The sequence below is a fragment of the Perissodus microlepis genome, chromosome 4 (genome assembly GCF_051167445.1).
Source record: "Perissodus microlepis isolate ML-2025 ecotype Zambia chromosome 4, ASM5116744v1, whole genome shotgun sequence".
NCBI lineage: Eukaryota > Metazoa > Chordata > Actinopteri > Cichliformes > Cichlidae > Perissodus > Perissodus microlepis.
Genome location: NC_140464.1, coordinates 9,489,217 through 9,510,708, shown reverse-complemented (window position 1 = coordinate 9,510,708; position 21,492 = coordinate 9,489,217). Strand labels below are relative to the sequence as shown.

The 21,492-nt window shown below is 38.3% G+C and overlaps 2 protein-coding genes across 3 annotated transcripts; both read right to left on the bottom strand.

Moving 5' to 3' along the window:
- Nucleotides 1-495: 495 nt before the first annotated feature.
- On the bottom strand, nt 496-12,839 carry micall2a (mical-like 2a). 2 transcript variants are annotated; one of them, XM_084925502.1, is made up of 17 exons: nt 12,389-12,839; nt 12,016-12,064; nt 10,037-10,178; nt 9,711-9,877; nt 9,369-9,496; nt 8,756-9,274; nt 8,459-8,643; nt 7,227-7,281; nt 6,604-6,803; nt 5,764-5,871; nt 5,503-5,567; nt 5,198-5,321; nt 2,327-2,429; nt 1,879-1,952; nt 1,687-1,801; nt 1,530-1,576; nt 496-1,451 (listed from the first exon to the last, which is right to left on the bottom strand). In XM_084925502.1, exons 1-17 carry the CDS (start codon nt 12,529-12,531, stop codon nt 1,372-1,374), a joined length of 2,304 nt encoding a protein of 767 aa, XP_084781628.1. In that variant the 5' UTR covers nt 12,532-12,839; the 3' UTR covers nt 496-1,371. The 2 variants fall into 2 exon arrangements, with proteins under 2 accessions (XP_084781628.1, XP_084781627.1); XM_084925501.1 differs by having other exon boundaries at nt 9,369-9,499; nt 12,389-12,837.
- A 2,339-nt stretch (nt 12,840-15,178) lies between these two features.
- On the bottom strand, nt 15,179-19,034 carry LOC146388295 (visual system homeobox 2). Its single transcript, XM_084924769.1, has 4 exons — nt 18,953-19,034; nt 16,560-17,128; nt 16,100-16,257; nt 15,179-15,645 (listed from the first exon to the last, which is right to left on the bottom strand). Exons 2-4 carry the CDS (start codon nt 16,792-16,794, stop codon nt 15,256-15,258), a joined length of 783 nt encoding a protein of 260 aa, XP_084780895.1. The 5' UTR covers nt 16,795-17,128; nt 18,953-19,034; the 3' UTR covers nt 15,179-15,255.
- Between the last annotated feature and the right edge of the window lie 2,458 nt (nt 19,035-21,492).

Here is a 21,492-nt window from a genome sequence, read left to right as displayed (position 1 = left end):
TGCTGTTGGCTTCTTACTGAAAGCAATGTCTGATCTTGGTAGTGTCATTGTATCAACAGTCATTGGTGAAGCTTGTAACATGGGGAGGGAAGAGATGAAAAGTTTGGGGATCTATTTAAAATGGAAGGAAGCGGTTATTGAGTAAATAATTCAACCTCTCGTTCGTTCTAATCTTCAAAGGATTTATTGGACAACAGATTTCAAGTTTTAAAATACTATAAATAGGAGAACGCATGCACACACCTTTCAATAACACTTCTAAAATGCAACATTACAGAGCATTCCTTACAAACACAGCAAATGCCATTTTCACAGATGAGTGCCCTCGCACGTCATTTCAACATTTTAATAGCTCAGGTATGGAGCAATTCTGATGCAGATATTAGTAAAGAGTAATGTTTAATTAAACCAGGTTTGAAGATAAAGAGCTCAATACATCCTATAGTTTATAAGCCTTTGCCAGCCATAAGCTACTGCTCTTCCTAATCCTCTTTCACATAACATTATTGCATCAGCACAGCTGAACATTTTTGCAGCATTTATAAAATTAGCAAAGAAATTAACTGTCTGTACTGTGGCAAATAGGATTTCCAAGTTCTTGCCGTGTGATACAGCATACCCAGGCTGCCACCTACAGTACAGTCTGAGAGAGGAACTACAGCCCAACAGTTCAACATGTGTGGCTCCTCATTTTACACTCCACAGCCATTCAAACTTAATAGTCAAGGCTCCCTCTAATATCCTTACAGGAAATTTGTTAAAATCCATTATTAAATAAATACTGAAATAATTTCATTTTGACTCAAGACTGGCAAAGGATTACACATTTATCCTCCTCACTCCTATTCACACGTGGAAGAGCCAGTGTTCCCTCGTCATTTTGACATTATGACAGTTGATTCGACGCTGCTTTTATTTTAAACCATGTGCGATTTTAATGGTTAAAATGGTTACTTTATTCCAAGAATATATATCTATAAAAATTAGTATATCCCCAAATGTGATATTCATTTTACTTTAGTGAGACTGGAGTTATATTAACAGAAAATGAGAATTTTCTATACAAACAACCTTAACAGTGGAACATCAGTGGAGTAGCAACAAACCAAGAATTGAAAGTGATTTTCTAAACAAAAAAACAAAAACATTTGCACCGATTTTTTTTTTTTTTTTTTTTTTTTTTTAAATGGTGTATAGACAAAATATGGCTTGGTACATCCTTCCTAATTTGAGATCTCTTCTGTTATCTTTCCCATGAGCACAAATTATACATAAAAAAAGTAAAATTTTTAAAAGGACTATTAATACAATAGAAATAATGACAATTTAGTAAAAAATAAAAATAAATAAATCAAATAATCCCCTTTAGGATCATTCAAAGCGTCTTTTACTTCTTCGCCTGAACAGTTTTGAGATGGAGGATTTCCTTTCATTTTTGGCTTTCTTCACTCCTGTTCTCAACAAAACCAGTATATTAACAACTCAAATCAAATTGAAACAGAAAAAAAGACATTTTATATGTTGCTTACCAAGGTTTTGCATCATTTTATTCAACTGCTGATCTTCCTCCACTTCCCTGAAATTAGCCAAAAATCAAACTAAGCACTGTCATATCTTTTTACCACATCAATCTTTAAGATTAACTGCATTGTACTTAAGAATTAATTAGAAGATTGATAATGTTACCTCAGCCTGTCCTCATCGAGACCCTCCACAATTGCGTTTCTGCCATCCACGATCTCCATCAATTTCTGCATTAGTTTCTTCTCCTGCTGTTGTTCCTCTCTGGACTTTAAATGATCTGTGACAATGTTAACAACCGCATGTCGGAAAAGGAAGTAAGACAGATGCTGACAGGCAAAGAGACCGAGCGCTTACCTGGCTTCTCGAGCAGCCTGCGAAGTTCCCCCTCAACACCTGGCTGCTGCTGCTCCAGCTCTTGAGTCCTGGCTCTGAGTTTTAACACCAAATACTAATTCAAAACTCACATTGTATCTAAAACTTCTAAACAATCCTAAAAATTTTGAGTTTCTCAGTTAAGTTTGATTTTTGTCCAAATGTTAAATGCAAGTAAAAGTACAAGCAATGAGGGAAAAATCTTTAAAGAAAATATAAGGTACAATAAATAAGGTTTGGAATTAATATAATCAAATATATAGAGAGAAATCCAACTTTCAAGTCTCAAAGTCAAGTCAAAGTAAGAATATTGTTCAAAAGCCTTTTCTAGTGTAAACAAATATTATCCAAATGAGTAATAATTCCCCGAATAATGGAGAAAGGGTCATTTAATATTCTCAACCTACATCGATCCTTCAATAATACTCACATGTAAACGAGCTCTGATTCTTTCCTAATGAACATTTGTTTTTTTCGAATGAGGTTAAACCAGTCGACCATCAGTGGGTCCATCAAGATGTCACCTTCTCCATCTGCAAAACAGGTTAGTAACACTCAGCTGAATTTATTCAAAAAATAAAATAAAAAGTTTTATAATGGTCTTGGTCTTGTTATTCAATCACTGATGTGTATATATTGTAGTAAATCAAGCAATTATGATCACTGACTAGATGTTTATTTAACAAGCTCATAACATTTATCATTTCACGTAAGCCAAATATTTTGTGCTGTTCTGATGTTAACTGATATACTCCAAGAGCAAACTTAAAAAAGATAAAAATTAAAAAAAAAAAAAACCCCACTTGAGCAGATTCAACCTCACTGTTTGCAAGAAAAACATTAAGTAGAAATTAGGGGGGGTTTAGAATAATTTGGCTCATATGCAGGTAGGTGGTTCTCGATTTTTATTAAGAGAAGAAGTGACTCACATCCTGGAACCACGCTGTCACCTTTATTAAGACACTATGTCACAGCCAACAATCTAAAAATGGAGCTTAGCCTGCCAAACCCAAATCTATTTTTTTTTTAAAATAATATCAAAATGCATGTCACAGAACATGATGTTACAAAAAAACCTGTCTATAGACACTTTATAGTTTATGTCAGTCATTCCTGTGGCATTGACTTTAGAATATAATACAATGTTTTGTTGACAAACATCTTTTTGCAATTTACTCAAAAACCAATCCAGTAAAAAAATTAATGAATTACTAATTAAATCATTCACAATACTGCTTATATTTTTCCAAAGCTTTCATTATGTGGGGTTAAACTGGTGGCCACGCATATACAGAGAAGCATTTTAAAATTTCATTTTCAGCCCTGAGAAGTTATATTATTACTCAAATTTTAAAGAAAATGTGAGAATGGATGAATTATGGATACATGATGCAGGGAACAATGCAATTTACCATCCAAGATGATTCAATATTTAAGGTTTTCAGGATACGGTGTATACTTTTCAGTATTGGTCCACCACAGTACTCCGACATGCACTGAAACAGTGCTTAAATTTGCTGCTTCACCGAGTCATACCCGAGTAGGTGGATCAATTGATTTTAGGCTGAATATTTTGCTAATCCTAATTAGCGACCAATCAATCAAGTCACATTTACAACAGAGAGCGAGCTGCAGAGACAGAGGACAGAGCCCCACACATCCTGTCATTACCAGAACAAACATGATTTGATTCTGAACTGAACCTGAGTGCCAGGGTTTAGTTTTTATGCCAACAAATTCCAGTTGAGAAGTAGATGATCTCCTAGGTAGTGTGGAAATGATGTTAAATTCTGGCCAAGTGACTGCATGCTCAGGCTTCCTGGGTGGCATGTAGAAAAAAAAATAAGCAATCGACCAGAATACACACACACACACACACACACACACACACACACACACACATATATATATTACTATATCCAAGTCATGTTGACCTTGAGCAAAGCAATAAGGCCCCCTACTCCTACTACCTCAAAGGAGACGCAACATCCCTGTGGGCTAGCTGTGCCTCTCACCTCATTTGACTGCAGAAACACTAATAGAAATGGCAGGCAAGTCCACTGCACACACGCACACGCACACGCACACACACACACAAACCTTCAGCTGATGGTGAGCAAATGTGTGAAGCACCCAAGATACAACTCACCAATGCAGCAGAGTGATTCAGCAGTTCAAACAAAAATATGATGTCAAATTTTAGTTTAAGGTTATTGCAAGACACCTTTTGCTTTCAATTGATCCTCTTGTTCAGAAATGGCCAGGTATTAAATATTACCTAGCTTAGTCCGATCCACATATACAGATGTCATAATTGGTCATATTCAGTGATATAGATGTTACAGATGGGATAGGATAAAATAAAATAAAAAGGGAGATACCGCAATAAAATTTAGTATAAACATCTTGCAGCTCAAACTTCTTGTTATTACACAGAAAATCCTTCACGTTTCCAGATAATCACACTTCAAGCAATGTGATGATTGTATGGAAAGATGTAGTAGCTTTTGCTTTAAGAGGTTATTAACATGGAATTAGATACAAATCAGCATTTTGAAACCCTGATTCCTGGTTTTTACATTACCATAGAAATAAGAAACTACAATAGACAATATGCCACAACATTAAACATAATATTTACAAATAATAATAATAATACTAATTGTTGAAGGAAAAAAAGATAATATTTGCATTGTGACCTTGTGAATAAGGAGAAATGCTGGAGAAACAAGATCCCATAATCCCATCATCATAGTATGATAATACTATCCTGATATGGTAAAGCATCACCCAAAAAAAACCTTATGATTATGAGGTTACTACCACTTAAAAAAAAAAAAAAAATCTGTGTATGAAAAATGTAAATGCACAGATGCAACGTATATGTATTCCTAACAAGTTATGATATCATTACCAATATACTGTACGATTAATAATTGGGTTTGCCTCAAAGGCATGTATGTTTTCATTGTATTACCCCTAGATTTTGGCCCCTTATTAAATTTCAGTGTAATATTACTAAAGTAATTAGTAATCTAAGATATCACACGATATTCATTTGTAATCAAGATGTGGTAACTTGCCATTTCCATATCTTTAACTTATCATATCCAGCTTATTACCACACTACTGCCCTCACACTTGTTCAGAAATAATATGGAACTACGCTGCAGAGTTAAGAGTGAAAAGCCAGCTACTAAATGTCTCATGAACCATGTCTGAAAGTGGACTATTGATTGCATTGTTTAATATTTGTATGTTTTTACAAGTAAAAAGAAGAAGTGGAAGACACAAAACGTACCTTCCTCACAGCTTCGGAGCTTCTGTTCCAGCTCCACACCCTCCTTCTCCAAATGAGCCAAGTTTGTCTCAATATCATTCAGCTCCCTTTCAATCTGCTCCATTGGGATATGATAAGACCTTACCTGGTGCAAAACAGAGAATTTAAGAGTCACTGTCAAGTAAAGATTATCGTAATTTGAAAATTCTGACTTTGGCCACTTTAATGTAAAGAAGGTCATCCATTTTTTTTGCTGGGAATGTAATGAAAGCATATTTGTAGAGCTGTTAATTAATCTCTTAAGAGACTTAATGGAGGGAACTTACAGAGGGTGACCTCATTTCAGTCCTGGAGGCGTTGGTGGGTGACAAATACTTTCCCTTTTTAGCAGCTAAGAGGTAGATAAAATAGGATTAGATAGTCCTTTCATGGCAGCTTTTTAGAAAAGTATTGTCACATATGACTTAACCTGTTTTCAGTAAAATAACAATTTTTAAATGTATTATACACTTTTCATATGAAATCAACAAGAAATCTGAAATCATGTATATTTGGCTTTGATAGCTATTAAAAAGATGGGAAACAACCTGATGGATTTCCATGATTGGCTGGAAAAGTAGTTGAAGAGCTAATAGATTTCACAGCTGGCAGTCTGGGTGAAGATTTCACAGGCAAGCAACTCCCAAATTTAAAATCTAAAATAAAGAGAAGAGGCCTTAAATGCTGCAAAAGTGCAGAGTTCACAAAACTTTGTTTTCATTTTGTTTGTTTAATATGGGAACTAATACAATAGGGTGTGTATAATTTTGTGGACGTTCAGAGCATACACAGGATGGGTCCCATTGCTACAGTGATTCATTTAGCATTTCCTCAAGCAAAACCATGAGGTTCACATTTATAGTTTTCAATAAAATAAGCCAACTAAAACTGGCATAAAATTTATACAAACCACCAAGAATGTATTTCATTCTTTGTGTTGATACTCTCGACTTCTCATACAGTCTAGATTATAGATAATATTTTTGGTTAGAACCCAATCACCCTACCCCCAAATTCAAAGTACATCTATTTTACCATCTTAATAGATGAAAGTGCAAATTTTCCACCAACTTCATAGTTTCCTTGTGTCGCTTTAGATTCTTCAAGAGCTTGAATAAGTTAGCCAAATAAATAAAATAAAATACACATACATTTGCTTTACTTGGGTATTGCTGCTCTCAGTGTGTATTAATTGATTCCATTAACACATGACTGAACTTTGTTATTTAAACATGAAAATGGCCAAGACAAAACAGCTTGAGTCACCAAAACCTTTACAGAGAGGTTCCTTGCAAGCTAGTCCTGGTTCACTTTGACATCAAACACTCAATTCATTTAATATATCAGCAGACAAATGTCTCTCATTATAATGCAAAGAAGCCTCTCACCTAGGATTTCAGAGGCAGGCTGAGTTTTCTGGGGACTGACTTCCCTAAAGCACGCAGGATCAAACAGAGCAAAGCTAACTCCTGGTGCTGCAGGTGTTTGAGCCAGAGGAAGCCTTGTTGGACTAATTGAGACATTAGATGGAGGTGTGGACATGAATTCAGCTTTATGATTTTCAGTAAAAGCTTCAGGTTCAGCATCTCTGTAAGATATAAACAAAGAAATGAACTTATTATTTTAATACAGAGGCATTAATCCGACACAGGTGAAATGTACTAATAGTTCAGACAAGTAACAACCTCACCTTAAATTTTGAAATGTTAAAAAGGTGATGAAAACAGTTGAGGAATCATCAGCAGGGGTTAGAAATGAGAAAATCTAGTGTTAAGGAGTAGGAAAGCAGGAGTTCAGGCCTTGCACTCCTCGGGACTTGTTAAGATGGGGGATAGAACTAGCGGCTCCACTTTGAGCCAGTCAGCAATAAAAGAGATGGATGAAGATGATTCTGCGTTCTGGAGAGTAAATAATCTGATAGGTCAGATGTATTTCAAGGCAAGTCTTTCAAGACATTCTGGTCCACTTGTGCAGCTTTTCAACTTTCAGCTGAGTAACTGTAAATACTTACTTTAGCCTGAGTTCGGTTTTAACAGGTTTTCTTTGCCACTCATGGTATACTGGATCTGCAGAGAAACGACAGACAGTAAAACCAAAAATGAAAAATAAGGTCATTATTGCTGGTCTCCAAAGACCATGAATACTTAGATGTGAAAACTATAACGGCATATCACTGCATTTAAGAAAGGACTTGCTTGATAAACAGCTGAAACAACCGTGATTAAAATGATGTTGATTCCAACGATTCGTTTTTTCTTGCTGAAGCAGAAGGGCATTCCTCCACAAAGATCAATGATACTTTCCTCAATTTAAAGAAAGCGTTTCGAAATTTCAGAGGTGGTTCTTGTGCCTGTGATCGGCATCGCCACCAAGTTTCCCAGCATCTCACTTGGCAGTCTTTTTCATAATCTTGCTGACAACAATAACACGAATCGCAATGATCACAAACGTCTAACTCTGCATTAACCTTGGCGAATAAAAAGCACAATGGTAAACCTGTCATTACACTTCACCTTATAATCTTGTGTAACTACCGTTTTAAAACTTTTAGAACGAGAGAAGATGGCACATTGCAGCTTATGAGACATCTGCTTTGTCAATGACGTGCACACTCGCGGCACTTCCAAGTTATTGTACACAATAAACAAAACAAAAAAAATAAAATAAAATTCCCTCGACTTGTGTGTCACACTCGTCTAAACAGCTGTCAAGCGCACAGTTACTGGTTTCATTATCTAGGTATTCACAGCACTCCAATAAAATGATTGCACTCCACATTCTCATCTGTACACAAGACCAAAATGATGCTTTAATCACTGACCTTGGCGTAATGTCCAGTCAACATATGGTTAATATTAGTAAGAAACAGACTTCATTTCCATGTCTGGAAAACTTCCATCAATGCTAAAAGTAAAAGTGACTGAAAAACCATTCTCAATAGACCCACCAGTAATTGTATTTCTGTCTACAAACCCACCGACAGTCAGAATGTGACACTCGTGCATGCACATCCATCCCAGGAGAATGACAGTTCAACTATGAAAGTTCATTAGTGTGAGACAGGAATTAAAATGTCAGCTATCAGCATGCGAGATGCACTGGTTTTATAAATAGGGCAAAAATGACAAAAGGGCTTTGTTTTGTAGGAATGTGAGAGACAGACTGAATGGTGGGGGTGGGTGGATGCTGGCTGGATGTCAAATAATGGATCGACACAAGTAAAATGAATTTAGTGGAGCTTGCCTTTGGTGGTTTTGTGTACAGTTGTTGGCCCTGTGTTGTCTTTATTGATGGCCTTTAGACATGGCAATTCCTTATTGTTTGCCTGAGTGGTGGAGGGCTGTCCTGCGTAGTTTCCTGCTGAGGCTTGGCTGCATTTATCCTTTTTCAAAGCAGAGCTGTCAGCTAAACTTGGCTCATCACCAAACCTGGGGACAGAGAAAGGCCTCACCATCAGCTTTAAAAAAAGACTGTGGGAAAGTTTCCTTCAGAAGGACAGTGCATTCATGGCTATAGATTGTATACTAATGCAATGCTCACCATCTCTCATCTGCCGATCGGATTGTAAATGGGCGTTTGTTATTATTGTTGTAGTTTTGCTCTGCTAGTTTTTTTCCAACCATTACCCTCGACTGGCTCTTTCTATCATCATCATCAGTCGGGACCTTTGGCCTTGCTTGAACACTTGATTGCTCTGTTGGCTTCCTGTTGTTGACTTTGGAGATTTCAGTAACTTGTGGCACAGCCTGGAAAAACTTCTGCCGGGCAGCCTGTGTCTTCTGGGCTGAGGCCGTCCAGGACTGGGAGGTTGGAGTAGGAGCAACTGGTTTCAAAACATTATTCAGTGGGGCTGACAACACCGAAGGGGGGTGTGGTGAAGGCAGTTTTAGGCTGGCATCATTTAGTGGTCGCGCAGCTGAACTGGTGAGACCATTTTTGATCAGAGCCTCAGAGGAGGAAGTCTTGGAAGTGTTCTGGTGGGAGTTACAGATAAAAGTGTCTGGATCCGTCCCAGGTTTGTAACCACCTACATGGAGTACGCTGGCGCACTCGCCACACCTGGTGGTGGAAGTTTATTAATATTAAATTATTAATGGAATAAGCCCCTGTGCAGGGGGAAAAAGCATCTATGAATATAGATTAAAATTCTTACTTGAAACAGCTTCTATGATAGAGCTTGCCTTCCACAAAGTGCCTCTGAACAAGATGAACATGGCCCTTGCATGAAACACATTTGCTATTGAGAGTCCCGTTTTTGTTGGTGTTTTCAGCCAAAACTACCTTCTGTGAAAAAGAATCAAAAGTGAGAAAACATTTATCCAGAAAGGTATCCCATTTCCCCTAGGATTCCTTTGGTGACCCACTGAAAATAAATGCTATGTTTAATCCTAAATATTATTCCTTTAAAAAGCAAAGGTGTGTAAAAGAAAGACGTTTTAACACACAACCTTAATTTTAGCTGACTGATGACGTGCTGTTTGACATGACTACTGACCTGAGTAGAAGCTCTTGCCAATTTGGGTGAGGTCTGAGCTGTGTGAGTGGAAGGTAAACAACTCTCAGTGGCAGTTTTAGATACAAAGCTTTTGGCAACCACTGGGAGATTTTTTTTCTCCGATGGCTCCTCCTTGGAGCCCTCTGCTGGCCTTTTTACACCTCCCACTGAAGAAGGTAAAACATCATTAGTGTCAAAGAGTTGGGGGAAAAAAATACCTCAGCCTGTACATAAAAAAGAAATATATAAGGAAAAAGCTCAGAATTAAAGAGGATGAACTACTCAAATGCAGTTGCTAGGGATTTTTAAAGCAGACATATTCTCACTGGGAGGCCGTCCTTTGAAGTAGTTGTAGTACTGGGAGACGTAGGTAAGAATGCTCAGCCTGTCTGGGATCCTTAAAGCCACCATGTCCTCTGCATCTAACAAAGCTGGGATCCCCAGCTTCTCCTCAGCGATCTGAAAAGCCTTAAGAGAAAAAAAATTAATAAATAAATCTAAGTTTAACCAACAGCCCCCAACTCCAACTAAATATGACAAACAAAGTAGGCATATCCAAAGCACTTTTTCCATGTAAAAACATGGCATTGGCTGGGCTAACTCCTACAGTTACAGCATGTGTAAATATGTCACACAATACAATTTACTTTAAATAGACTGGCCGTATTCTGTGGCACAACCCTAGGAGGTTTGGAAAGGGATCTATAATGAATGGCACACTTCCTGTGAGCTTGTAGGGATAAGAAAGAGGATGGGAAGAGTGGGATATCAGTGCATTGTTTAGGATCAGCCTGGATATGCTCATTAAATTTAAAGAAAAGCCTTACGGAATAGCAAGTGGGCATATATAAAAGAAGGGGATACTGAGGAGTTTAAGTGGACAAAACCACAAATTTCAGCTCATGGGTAGGAAAAAAAAGTCTTACACGGTTATTTATTAAATTAAAATATATAGAATTTACTCCAGTAATATAAAAATAAACAACAGAGTATCGGAGATAGGGAAAATGGGTGTTCAATCAGGAGTTAGGCCCATAGGTACAGAATAATGGATGTTTTTGACTATGAAGCAACCAGTTGCTCTGCTGGCCTCCACTGTGAGATGTCTGTGGGTTCAGATAAGGGCAACAAGAGGCCCAGTGAACTCATAAACATCAGAAGACCTCCGCTGGTGGCAACAGGAGGAGGAGCATAGGCCAACTCCTCCATTGCAGACCGTGTTAAAGACCCTGGAAATAAAGGCAGCTGGGATAAAAAAAAAAAAAAAAAAAAAATTGGTTTCCAATGACCACGTTCTCCTACAGAATCCTTCCTTCAATTACTTCTCTCGATAGGTCTTGTTGAACAAAAGGCTCGCTTTCTGTCCACGTGGCTTGAGCTGAACTATAGGCTTTTACAGTGTAAAAACACACCACTGTCAGGTAAAGGGGTGTGCTTTATAACACAAAACAAAATTAGAGCTTTATGGTGAAAATGAATTCTAAGAAGCAATTTCATACTAGATTGTACCTGAAATTAAAATCCAATTTATCATCCAGCCCTACCTGTAAGAAGCGTGACACCATTCATGAAATATAGAAAGGGTGTGAATTACCAGGTGCTCTCTCATATTTCAGTAGAGGGAGCATCTTCAGCAGTGTATCAAACTTAACCTTGACCAAACACACAGTTCTTTGTCCACAAATCGTTTTGTTCTCGTATACCATTCAAGATGTATGTATCAGCAGTGTCTTCAAGAGAACAGTCACCATAAGGACCGAGTGGCAGACGACAGTAAAGCCTCATTCAAAATGAATAGACTTGAGAGCCTCTCCCCTGAGCTCAGGTTTGCTGCTGACACAGCCAAGATGATCGAAAACAACAAGGAAGTCGTACGGAGCGCGTACTGTAGCACACTTACTGCAGGGCCTGTAACCCTCAGAGGAAGCCGACAAGAGGGTAGAAAACTAAATAATGGAGAGGTCCCAGCTGTGCTGCTCATGTCACGCAGGGGTTAACCGAATAGATGAGTTCAAACGGACAGAGCAAGAGCAAAGATTGAGAAAGGTTGAGTTCGACAGGAGTCTAAAATTAGTAGAGAGATATGGCTTTTGCTTAATCTGCTGTGCTGTGAAAATTGAAACAGCTAAATATTTGTCCAATCTGCTGCATAGATGCCAAGGCAAGAACAAACAGCGTGTTGCTGCGTGGCCCGTCATGTCTGGGGTTAATGAAGTGGATGTTTTCTGCTACATCAGATTTTGCAGTTTGTGTATGAAGTCTGCTCCTCTCAGTAAGACAAAGGCTGAACATCTTGACATCTTACCAGTCTGTTGTTCTCAAACACATCCTCCTTTCTGAGTGAGTCATAGTCTCTGGGAAAACAGGAATACAATGAACACAGAGAAGTTACCTCAACTACCCAGAATAGCTCTTTTACGGCATGTAGAAAAAATATATATTATAAAAGAAGAAAAAAAACAGCACTGTGAAACTGGACAAATGACAATGTATTAATAAAACACAGAAATAAGAATAAGGATCACTTAAGTTAGTACTTATACAACTAAAATATTAAAAACAAAATAAGGGTAAATTATTGGAGGAGGCAGGCTGTCTATATGTATTACAATTATTAAAGTACTTGACCAAACCAAAGTAAAGTTTTGGGAGAAAAGAAAAAAGTTTTCAATACTTACAGCAGGTCCGGTCTGTACTTGTGTATTAGCGCACAAAAAGCCAACCCGTTCCTGAATGAAGTCGTCATGTTGGTGATGGCCACATCTCTGTAGCCCTCACATTGCATTTTACACCACTGCTCCAAAGCCTTGATGGCAGCCATGCTTGTAGCGCGACAGAACCACTACTGCAGACAAAGTGTGCAACAGGCAGGAGGTGTGACGGAGTGAGAGGAAAGACAGATATAAAACAACGTGTCTCTGTGCTGGCTTTGACCGTGATCTGCGAACTGCAGCTGCGTCCTGTTTCCTTCTTTCACCTGCTTGTCTGACTCATCGACTCTGCGAAGTGCTGCTGCTTGCTGCTGCTGGTGTGTGTTTCTCGGCTCATTTCACTAATTGACGCCACTGCCGATTCGTCATTCACGACAGTTGAAGAAAAGCTCATCCAGCTAAGGAAATAGTTGGCTAAGTCTGATGTTCATAATTCATGCACGTTTTAATCCCAGGAAGTGGATCATGCTGACCTATTATTTATTTATTTTCCCTGGGGTGGGATTATTGAGTTAAATGATGTTCAGAAAACCAAATGAAGGTTAAATTCAGTTAGTAGGTAGGTTAGTGTAATCTGTTATCAGACAGCACATGTTGTTATTTAGTGTTTTTAGATCCTCGTGCTTGTCTCACCTGACCTTTTTTTTCCACAATTATGGCACATTTGAACCATCTTCTCTAATAGTCTTTATTGCACTCATTGACCCTGGTATGACAGCCAAAATGATGATCGTGGAATAAGCGCTTCTTGATTTTATTTTGTTGGTAAAACACAGTGTTGGACTTATATGCACGTGAGCCAGTTACGAAATTGAGTTTTCAGTTATATCTTTAAAGATGTAATTAAAAAGATCAAATTAAATAAAAGATATTAATTGAACATAATGACATGACAGTTATAGTTAAACAGACATAAGAGACATAACTAAACGACAGCTGCAACTTTTTGAGGACAGAAGTTTTATGGCCATAATATATTAATTTAATGCTAAATAAAAATATCCTTCGAGCTAAGCTTTGAAGAACAAGTGTGCTCTGGGATATCTAGAGTATAAAACCCCACTATTGCTACCTCAAACAGTGTACATAAGGATAGTTAATGCTCTTCTACATGCATTCTTTAACCTTATTGTTCTTTGTGTGCGGCCTAATTGGGGACTAATTGAGGCCAGCAAGCCTCATCTAAAGATTCTGACCCAATTAACCCATGTCGCCATGTCCCGTTAAATCTTAGGGAAAAGTTATATGTTAATTTCTGAGCAATTTTTCTATGTAGTAAACTGAATACTTAGACATTTGATTTGCAAAGACAGCTTGCAGAGTGATTTCACCTTAACTGGGAACGAAATAAGTCTGTGTGCTTCCCTGGTCCGTTTTAAAAAGTGGTCCCAAATCAAATTTGACCCAGACCTCATCCATGAGTATTCAAACCTCTGACACAGAGAATGTAATTAGTGTGAGACCAGAGCTGAAATTGAGTCTTTGAACTGGGAGCAACCCACACTGACCTCATCATCGATACATGTCACAATTACTGTAAGACATGAATTGTTTATTAATTGACACAGGGTGACTCAGAATATGAAAGCAAAGTCTAAAACTATTGTAGACAACAATTAAAAAAAAAAAGTTTCAATACGTTACAATAAAATAATAAAAAAAAACCTCATTCAGTCGGTACATGTAAAAAAACAAAACAAAACAAAAGACAAACAATATTTGTCGCCTTGTCCTGTCTACAGACGTATTGAAGCCCAGAAGGGGGCAGTGTCACACTGTTATCATACCGCTTTCAACCTGTGGTCAACTCTATAAACAAGGCACACATAACATAATTAGTATCTTTAAAATCTAGAAGTTTAGGTGAAGCAGGAACAATTCAAGAGGCACAGAGCACATATCATCAACCATATATCTTTCCACACTTCTGTGTGTGATTCAGCACATCAGAGCACAATTTCCTAATACTAAATAAATAGGCTGTAATTATAGTACAGAGGAATTAGTATAAACAACAGGGTTTGTTGATCCAAAAACACCTGAAGGTTCCAAAGAGAACCAAACCACCCCTCTCACAAGCGCTACTATGCAAATATGAGAAAAAATATTTTTTTAAATGTATTGTAGAACACTTCTATCTCCTTTAACCTCAATATTAAACATGAGGTAAAGTTTTGACCCGACATCAGAAATGAATAAATGTAGATTTTGTAACAGAAATGTTGTATTAGTTAGTATTAAATGTCTAATAAATGAGCGTAAATACTGCAGTTAATCTTCATGATTTCATTTTTTAGCTATTTGCGTTGTTTCCTGTGAGGACGTGTGGCTGCATGTAGACATCCTGCCTGTGTGTGGAGGTAACCCAAAAGGTCAGGGATGGTTGTCGTGCTGAAATCATTTACAGATTGAGTGTATCCCATTTCAGTTTTGTCCTGATAGGCTGACACAGTAAGACGTCCACATTTATCATTTGTCATTGTTACATGTTGAGGCCCCACCATGAAGCATCTACTATTCATTGGGAGTGGATGCCACTGCACATATCTGAGGTGTATCTAAAACTGTATTCAGCATATAAAAAGACATGATCATTTGCATATATATATATATATATATATATGCTCAAGAAAACATAAAGAAAGTTAAAAGTCAGTTGGAATGCACGGTAAAGCCAAAACCTTAAACTTTGACATTATGTAAATTTTATTTTTCAATATAAAATCTTACAGAATATATAGACATACATATATTCAGCTAATGACGGCTAAATATTTAAGTTCCACTTCCCCCAAAAGTTCCAACTCATGTATAAACAGGAAGATTGAAAATGATCAGTCATTGTGCATGGCATCAGTTTCCTGTGTTTGTGACTGTTTGGTGCCTCCTGACATGCTTACATTGCCTTGGATCTCAGCCTCGTGCTCTCTAGCTTTGGCCCGCAGCTTAGCAATGCTGCAGGAGCGAAGCTCCTCTGAGCTCAGCCCCTCCGAGCTCAGCCCCTCCGGCCTCTCCCACTTCCCCAACTTCTGGGTTGTCCATGGATAACCTTCAGCTTCCTGTTGTTTCTCCCAGTGCTCACCGTCCGATCTCTCTGTGTGTTTTAAACTCTTGCTCGCTTTTGGAGATGTTTCATCGTTGTCCCTTTTCACATAAGGCCCTGGACACTGGCCCTGGAGTTTCAGTTGCCGTCTCATTTTTGCACGGCGGTTTTGAAACCAAACCTTGGAATAAATGAAAGAGATATAATATATGAATGTAAATAACATGGAGATTATATAGTTAAAAAACAATAGTTGAAATGTAACTGCACTAAACAGGCTCTGATGTATCTTTAGTCAAGAATTGCTTTCATACTGGTATCAGCTGAAACTGTGATTACATTTTTGTTGGGACAGAAAGGAATCTTGACCATATGGATAGCAAAAAAATTACAGATTAATCTAGTCAAGTTATTGTATTTATATAGAATAAAATACTATTTTTTTCCAGGCATTTTCCTTTATTTGGTGTGCAAGATGATTTTACTGTGAATTATTGTAAGTATTGTCAAACACGGCTATGATGGAAAATAAACAGTAGGGCTAAAGGCAAATTTGCACACTGTGCGTAAAAATTAATATCAGCTAAATGAGTACAAAGTTAACAACTCCAGCAGGAGTTCGTCGTGCCAATCACCTGGACTCTGGCCTCAATAAGGTCCAGTCTGAGGGCCAGGGCTTCCCTCATGAAGATGTCCGGGTAGTGGGTGGTCTCGAATGCCTTCTCCAGCTCCTCCAGCTGCCAGCTGCTGTAGTTGGCCCGTGCACGACGCTGCTTCACTGGCCTCTGTTCATCTGGAAAGCGCACCACAAGCACCAATTACACAATCGCCAATGGGTGACAAGGAACTAATGACTCTAGATTGGATAATTAGCACAGCAATCATTAGGCCCAATTTAACACTGCTTGATAATTGATTGTTAGTTACGAGCTGTTAGTCAGTCTTTTGTAAACATTTACACTGCAATCAGATGGTGCGCACAGACTGTCTTTGAGACTGGTCATACTGTGCCAGTTTGGCTACGCTCTATCTGAACAAGTCTAGTATGATACAATCAGTCCCATTTTGGCTACAGCAGCTGTGGCTTGAACTCACCTATGCTCTCTGTGAGTGGCCCAATCCTGACCGCCTGTGTGGCCATTAGCAAAGCTTCCTTGCATAGCTCTGGCTGCAGATAATTCCTCAGGGATTCGTAGCTGATAAAAGGCCCCGGGATCAGGAACTGAGGTTGAGAGCCCAGTCTGGCTGGGAAGGCAGGAAAAAAATGAGCTGCAGGTGAATGGAAAACTGCAGGAAGGAGAGAGGATACCAGCTGCCCTGCGCCAAACATGTCCAAGTCCAATATTTAACGTCAGTCCACTGAAAAGGGTCTGGTTGACTTCTAGAGGTTTGCTGGTAGAAAGGTGAAATGCATTCCAAGGTCCAGGGTACAAATAGAAGTGAAAATTAAAGAGCTACGATTGTCCAGCAGATGCATCCACTTGGTTGTCAGAGCTGCTGTTTGCTGCTGAGGTGCTCAGCCCAGGTACAAGGTGTTGCCTGAAGAGGAAAGGTAAGACTTGAGCGGTGGAGGTGGGCTCACCTTAGCTTTCTTCCCTTCCCCTCCAATCATCTTCCCCTCTTTTCCCAGTCACATGACATCTAAACAGATGTAGGTTCATGGCCTAAAAAAACAAAAAACCTATGATTTGTTTCTCACAGGATTAATAGTATCACCCCATCACTATTTGCTGTATTTGTCATCTCTTCTCCAACCACATACATCCTGCAGTCTTTTTCAGACATGCCCCAAACCTCCTCTCACTCTCTCGCTCTCTCTGCCTTTCAGGGACAAGTTGCAACATCTTTGGCTCCTGAAATTTCAGTGAGTGAGACGAATGGCAGCTCAGTAAGTAGCAGAGATGTTTATGTTCACTTAGGCGCATACGCTTCAGACAACTAGTTCAACGGTTGTCAGATATAATAGCAACAAATTACTGTACAGGAGACATAATGAAAGCAGTTGTTCAGTTTTGTAGAATGGAAGTAAATACAATGGTAGCTGAACCTGAATAGCAGGTCTCAGTGTTATTGTTTTTGATTTTCTTCTTCTTTTTTTTGGCTGTTCCCTTTCAGGGCTCACCACGGTGGATCATTTGCCTCCATGCTGGTTTGAGTTTATTGTTTTTAGTAAATGAATGCTGTTATGTTTTTTTAACAACAGCAAGGATAGCTGTACATCATGCCACTCATCTTACACAGTAGCAGAAGTGCAGCACAAATTATTTTTACAAAAATAGATAAACAAAGTTAGTTAAAATGTCTAAAAAAAACCCAATAAAAACATAAAGTATTTTTATTGTGTGCATTTTGCTTTATCCTATACATATTCTATACTCTATATCCTAGACATCTTCTTTTGCAAAATTTGGTCCCGGACAGTGTTTTTTTGTTTGTTTGTTTACAACTAATTTACTCATTTACAGTTTTGGCAGACTCCCATTATAACTCCAGAAAATCTAATGTAATAATCTCAGTCTCCTGTAGATGACTAAAGATCAAAAATAATAACTTGTCTCACCTGTGTTTGCTGTACTTTGTATTCTTCTGAGTTTAAAAAAAATGCTAGAAGAAGCCTATTAAGGTAATTTTTCAAACCTTTATTCTTGCACTCTACTGATGTTTCTTGCATTTATAGTTCACAATACTGCTTTGTTGTATAGCCCATCTTCCATTTGGCTTTCTGTTAGCAGACTGCAGGTTTCATCCACAGGTGGGTGGGGTTTCCCTGCCTAAAATGACCATAGTAGGTATATCCACTCTCGCTGATATCATAGAGCCAGTGTTTGAAAAAAAATGGTACATAGGTACATTTTAGCATGTTATCTATATAGGTTAGTTAACATTTAAGATGATAAACTTAAAGGTTTACAACTTTTAAAAGCATATCATCAACAGCTGCATGAATTGGAATACATTTTATAACACTTCTTTAAATTAATGGTCTCCTGTGGATGTTTGAAATTGTAGCACACTTTAAATGGCGATCATAAGTACTCTAACTGCTAACTCACTGTGTTAGGGTTACTTGCTTAAGGAAGAAACCAAGCGTCCATAACAAAGGGTATCTACATGCAAGGGTAGGTTTCTTCAAATGTTTAAGGTTCTCATATTATGCGGAAAGCAACCCTTATAATAACAACACTGTCACTTGTTCACTAAACCAGAATCAAAAATGCCACTTTTCTCACATCTGATAAAATACAAGTTTTAAAGAGGAACCAAATTGTCAAATATATCTTTTAAAAAACATTGCATCAGAAGGATATGTTCTTGATAGCAAATCTTTAAAAAGGCAATTTTCTATTTTTGTGTATTTGTATTCTGTCACTTATCCCCTATAAAAACCCACGTTAGAAGCGAACTAGTGAGACATAAAATCTAAAAATGTTCTGTAGTTACAGCAAAATAGTTTTATCATATCATGTGTTTGGTAATGATAATCTTACTTCCACAGCTGTAAAGTATGTAGTCAGTAGTCAAGCCCTGATGGGATTCTTCCATCTCAGATCAAAGCTAACACATCAACACATTAACAGCCAAGGCACGAAGATTATTAACACTTTTTTTTTTAAAAGCAAGACAGCTGTAGCTTAGTGGTGATGGCTCTCTGATGAGATGATCTCCAGCACTGTCTGTGAGAATTAAACCCAGGTGTGTCAATTAATCCAAAGTTACACATCACCTAACAACATCTCTTTCTAACTGCTCGTCAGCTCAAACGGTGGTGAAAACACTCCGCTGTCAGTGTTGTCACCACAGAGCTGGCGGGCTGAGGTGGCTTTGATCAGCCTGGGATCTCTGCAAGAGGCAGCTGGTCAGAGCTAAGGTGAGTCACAGGATGGTCATTCCTATACGTGCTGTGAGGACGGCAAATCCATCACCTGTGTGGCCCTTTCATCTGCACCTGTTCAAACACTAAATTAGGAGGCAGGATTAGGGGTTGAGCAATTCGGATGTCTTTACAGCCTGAGTTGTACCTGAAAGCCAGTATTTAGGTGGAGTGTCTTGTCTTGAATTGCAGATAAAAATTGCTCGTTTTCCCTACATTATGATTCCATAACAAAAACCTAACAACAATGAAATGTCAGCAAATAAAGCATTTTAGCATCTCTTTAGCAATCAAATCACCCCAACCCAATGGAAACAGCACTTCTAACTGCACTATTAATCAACATGAATGATCTATCGTTTTAAGTGAGCCAACTCAACAATTAACAGGTTTTAGCACTACTTTCTACTCACGTGGAAGCGTATGCATGTAGGGATGGGAAAGGACTGACGGCGATTGAGAGAAATAATTTCTTGGGTTTGCAGGGAAAAGGAAAATAGATTAGAAGTGTCTGGTTTGAGCTGTGGCTAAATAAACACTGTGTGTGGCGGGACTGACGACTGAATAGCCATTCTGTTTGTCCCTGGCACACAGATAGTTACAGGGATTTCTGGATTGTCTGAAAGTAGACCCCTTTTCCCACCCTCAAACTACTTCTGTTTGTCTGTGCCGGGGTCCTTTAATGCCCATTGATCCAGATAATCAGGGACAAGATTGGTGAAAAACCAGCGGGGGAGGTTCTGACAGTAGTTGCTCAAAAAGCCTGATAGTGGATAATTGAAGGAGGCATTAAGACAACAATAGTAATGGCTAATGCCAGCCTGTATTGGAGTTCCAGCTTCTTGAATGACAACACTGGAGATCCACAGCTAAAGTGGCAATCATTGTATTATTACCAGACCTTCAAGTGAAGGGACGGACTACACATTATCTGAGATTTTAGTAAGTCACCAGTGGGATGCTCTTCACGTGTCTTTAGCTTGAAATTGGCATGTTTGAGCTTGAAATTATTCATTGTGAAAGTTAAAAAAAAAAAAAGTAAAATCAGTTTTTTGGTCTCAAAGTGAAGTAAAGTGTTTTGTTTCTTCCACTTCAGTCACACTTGAATTTAAAACCAATCATCAACTCTATCTGACATAAAGAAGCAGAAAAGTACTATTAGGCAAAAATCATTATTCAGATTTGAAATTTGTATACACCTGAAAGCCAGTGTGACTGTTATATAGCCATCTGGCAGCAGTGTATATAAATTATGAACACGACATGGATATACAGTCATGGTACAAACAAAGTCCACCGGCTGTCTCTTCAAAGTTTCACATATGAGGACATAATATAAAATTATGTAAACCTTACTAGGTCTTAAATTAGGTAAATACAATCCCAGATGAACAACGCTTGACATATTATGCCATGTCACTATTTAACAAAGTCAAAATACAGAAGCAGTGTGTGAAAACTACAGTACAACTCATGAGTCAACAGTTTACAAAAGCACTTCTGGCAGCAATAAAGTTAAGTAATTATTTCGTGTATGACCGAATCAGTCTCTTGCGTCATTGTCAACTCTCATTTACAGCGATGCTTGAGTTCATAAAGATACGTGGGCACTCTCAGCTCTTTTAAGTTCCCACCAAAGCAGTTCAATCCACCCAATTTAGTACAAAAGTCATCTATTGGACAGACAGCCTCAAATTTCACTCTAGAATACTGTGGTATACAGAGGAGTTGTGTTCATGACCCCTCCACCACCGTGCTTGACAGCTGGTTTGAGGTGTTTGTGCTGATTTGCTTAAAGTGCTTCTTTAAGATCATTGCTGATATACCACCCCCTTAGCATTGTGTTAACGTACACCCGAATGCTCCATATCTGCAAAATCCTGCTTTTATAGAAGTGCTCACACTTGCTAATGATCAATTAATCTCGTGCAATTGATTATCAGCACCTGGCCGCTACTTACCCTCCACTACTTACATCTTCTGCAGTTTGACTTAATGTTTGCCAAATACATAATGACACATTGTATTAAGACTTGTTTTGTTGTTCACCTGGAGTTGTACTTATCTAATTTTAAGACCTGTTAAGAACTAGATAACCTTTCATTATGTCCTGATATGTAAACCCTTAGAACTGGCAGAAGGTGTATCTCCTTTTTA

Bases quoted from the DNA above. Each gene is read 5' to 3' on its own strand.
- LOC146388295 (XM_084924769.1), bottom strand. From the start codon at position 16,794: ATGTTTGGCGCAGGGCAGCTGGTATCCTCTCTCCTTCCTGCAGTTTTC. The intron at 16,258-16,559 runs GTGAGTTCAAGC...TGCGCTTTCCAG, and splicing joins GCCACTCACAGAGAGCATAG to ATGAACAGAGGCCAGTGAAG. The intron at 15,646-16,099 runs GTGATTGGCACG...ATTTATTCCAAG, and splicing joins TTATTGAGGCCAGAGTCCAG to GTTTGGTTTCAAAACCGCCG.
- micall2a (XM_084925501.1), bottom strand. From the start codon at position 12,531: ATGGCTGCCATCAAGGCTTTGGAGCAGTGGTGTAAAATGCAATGTGAG. The intron at 12,065-12,388 runs GTAAGTATTGAA...CTGTTTTCCCAG, and splicing joins AAGTACAGACCGGACCTGCT to AGACTATGACTCACTCAGAA. The intron at 1,577-1,686 runs GTAACATTATCA...GGCTAATTTCAG, and splicing joins CTCGATGAGGACAGGCTGAG to GGAAGTGGAGGAAGATCAGC.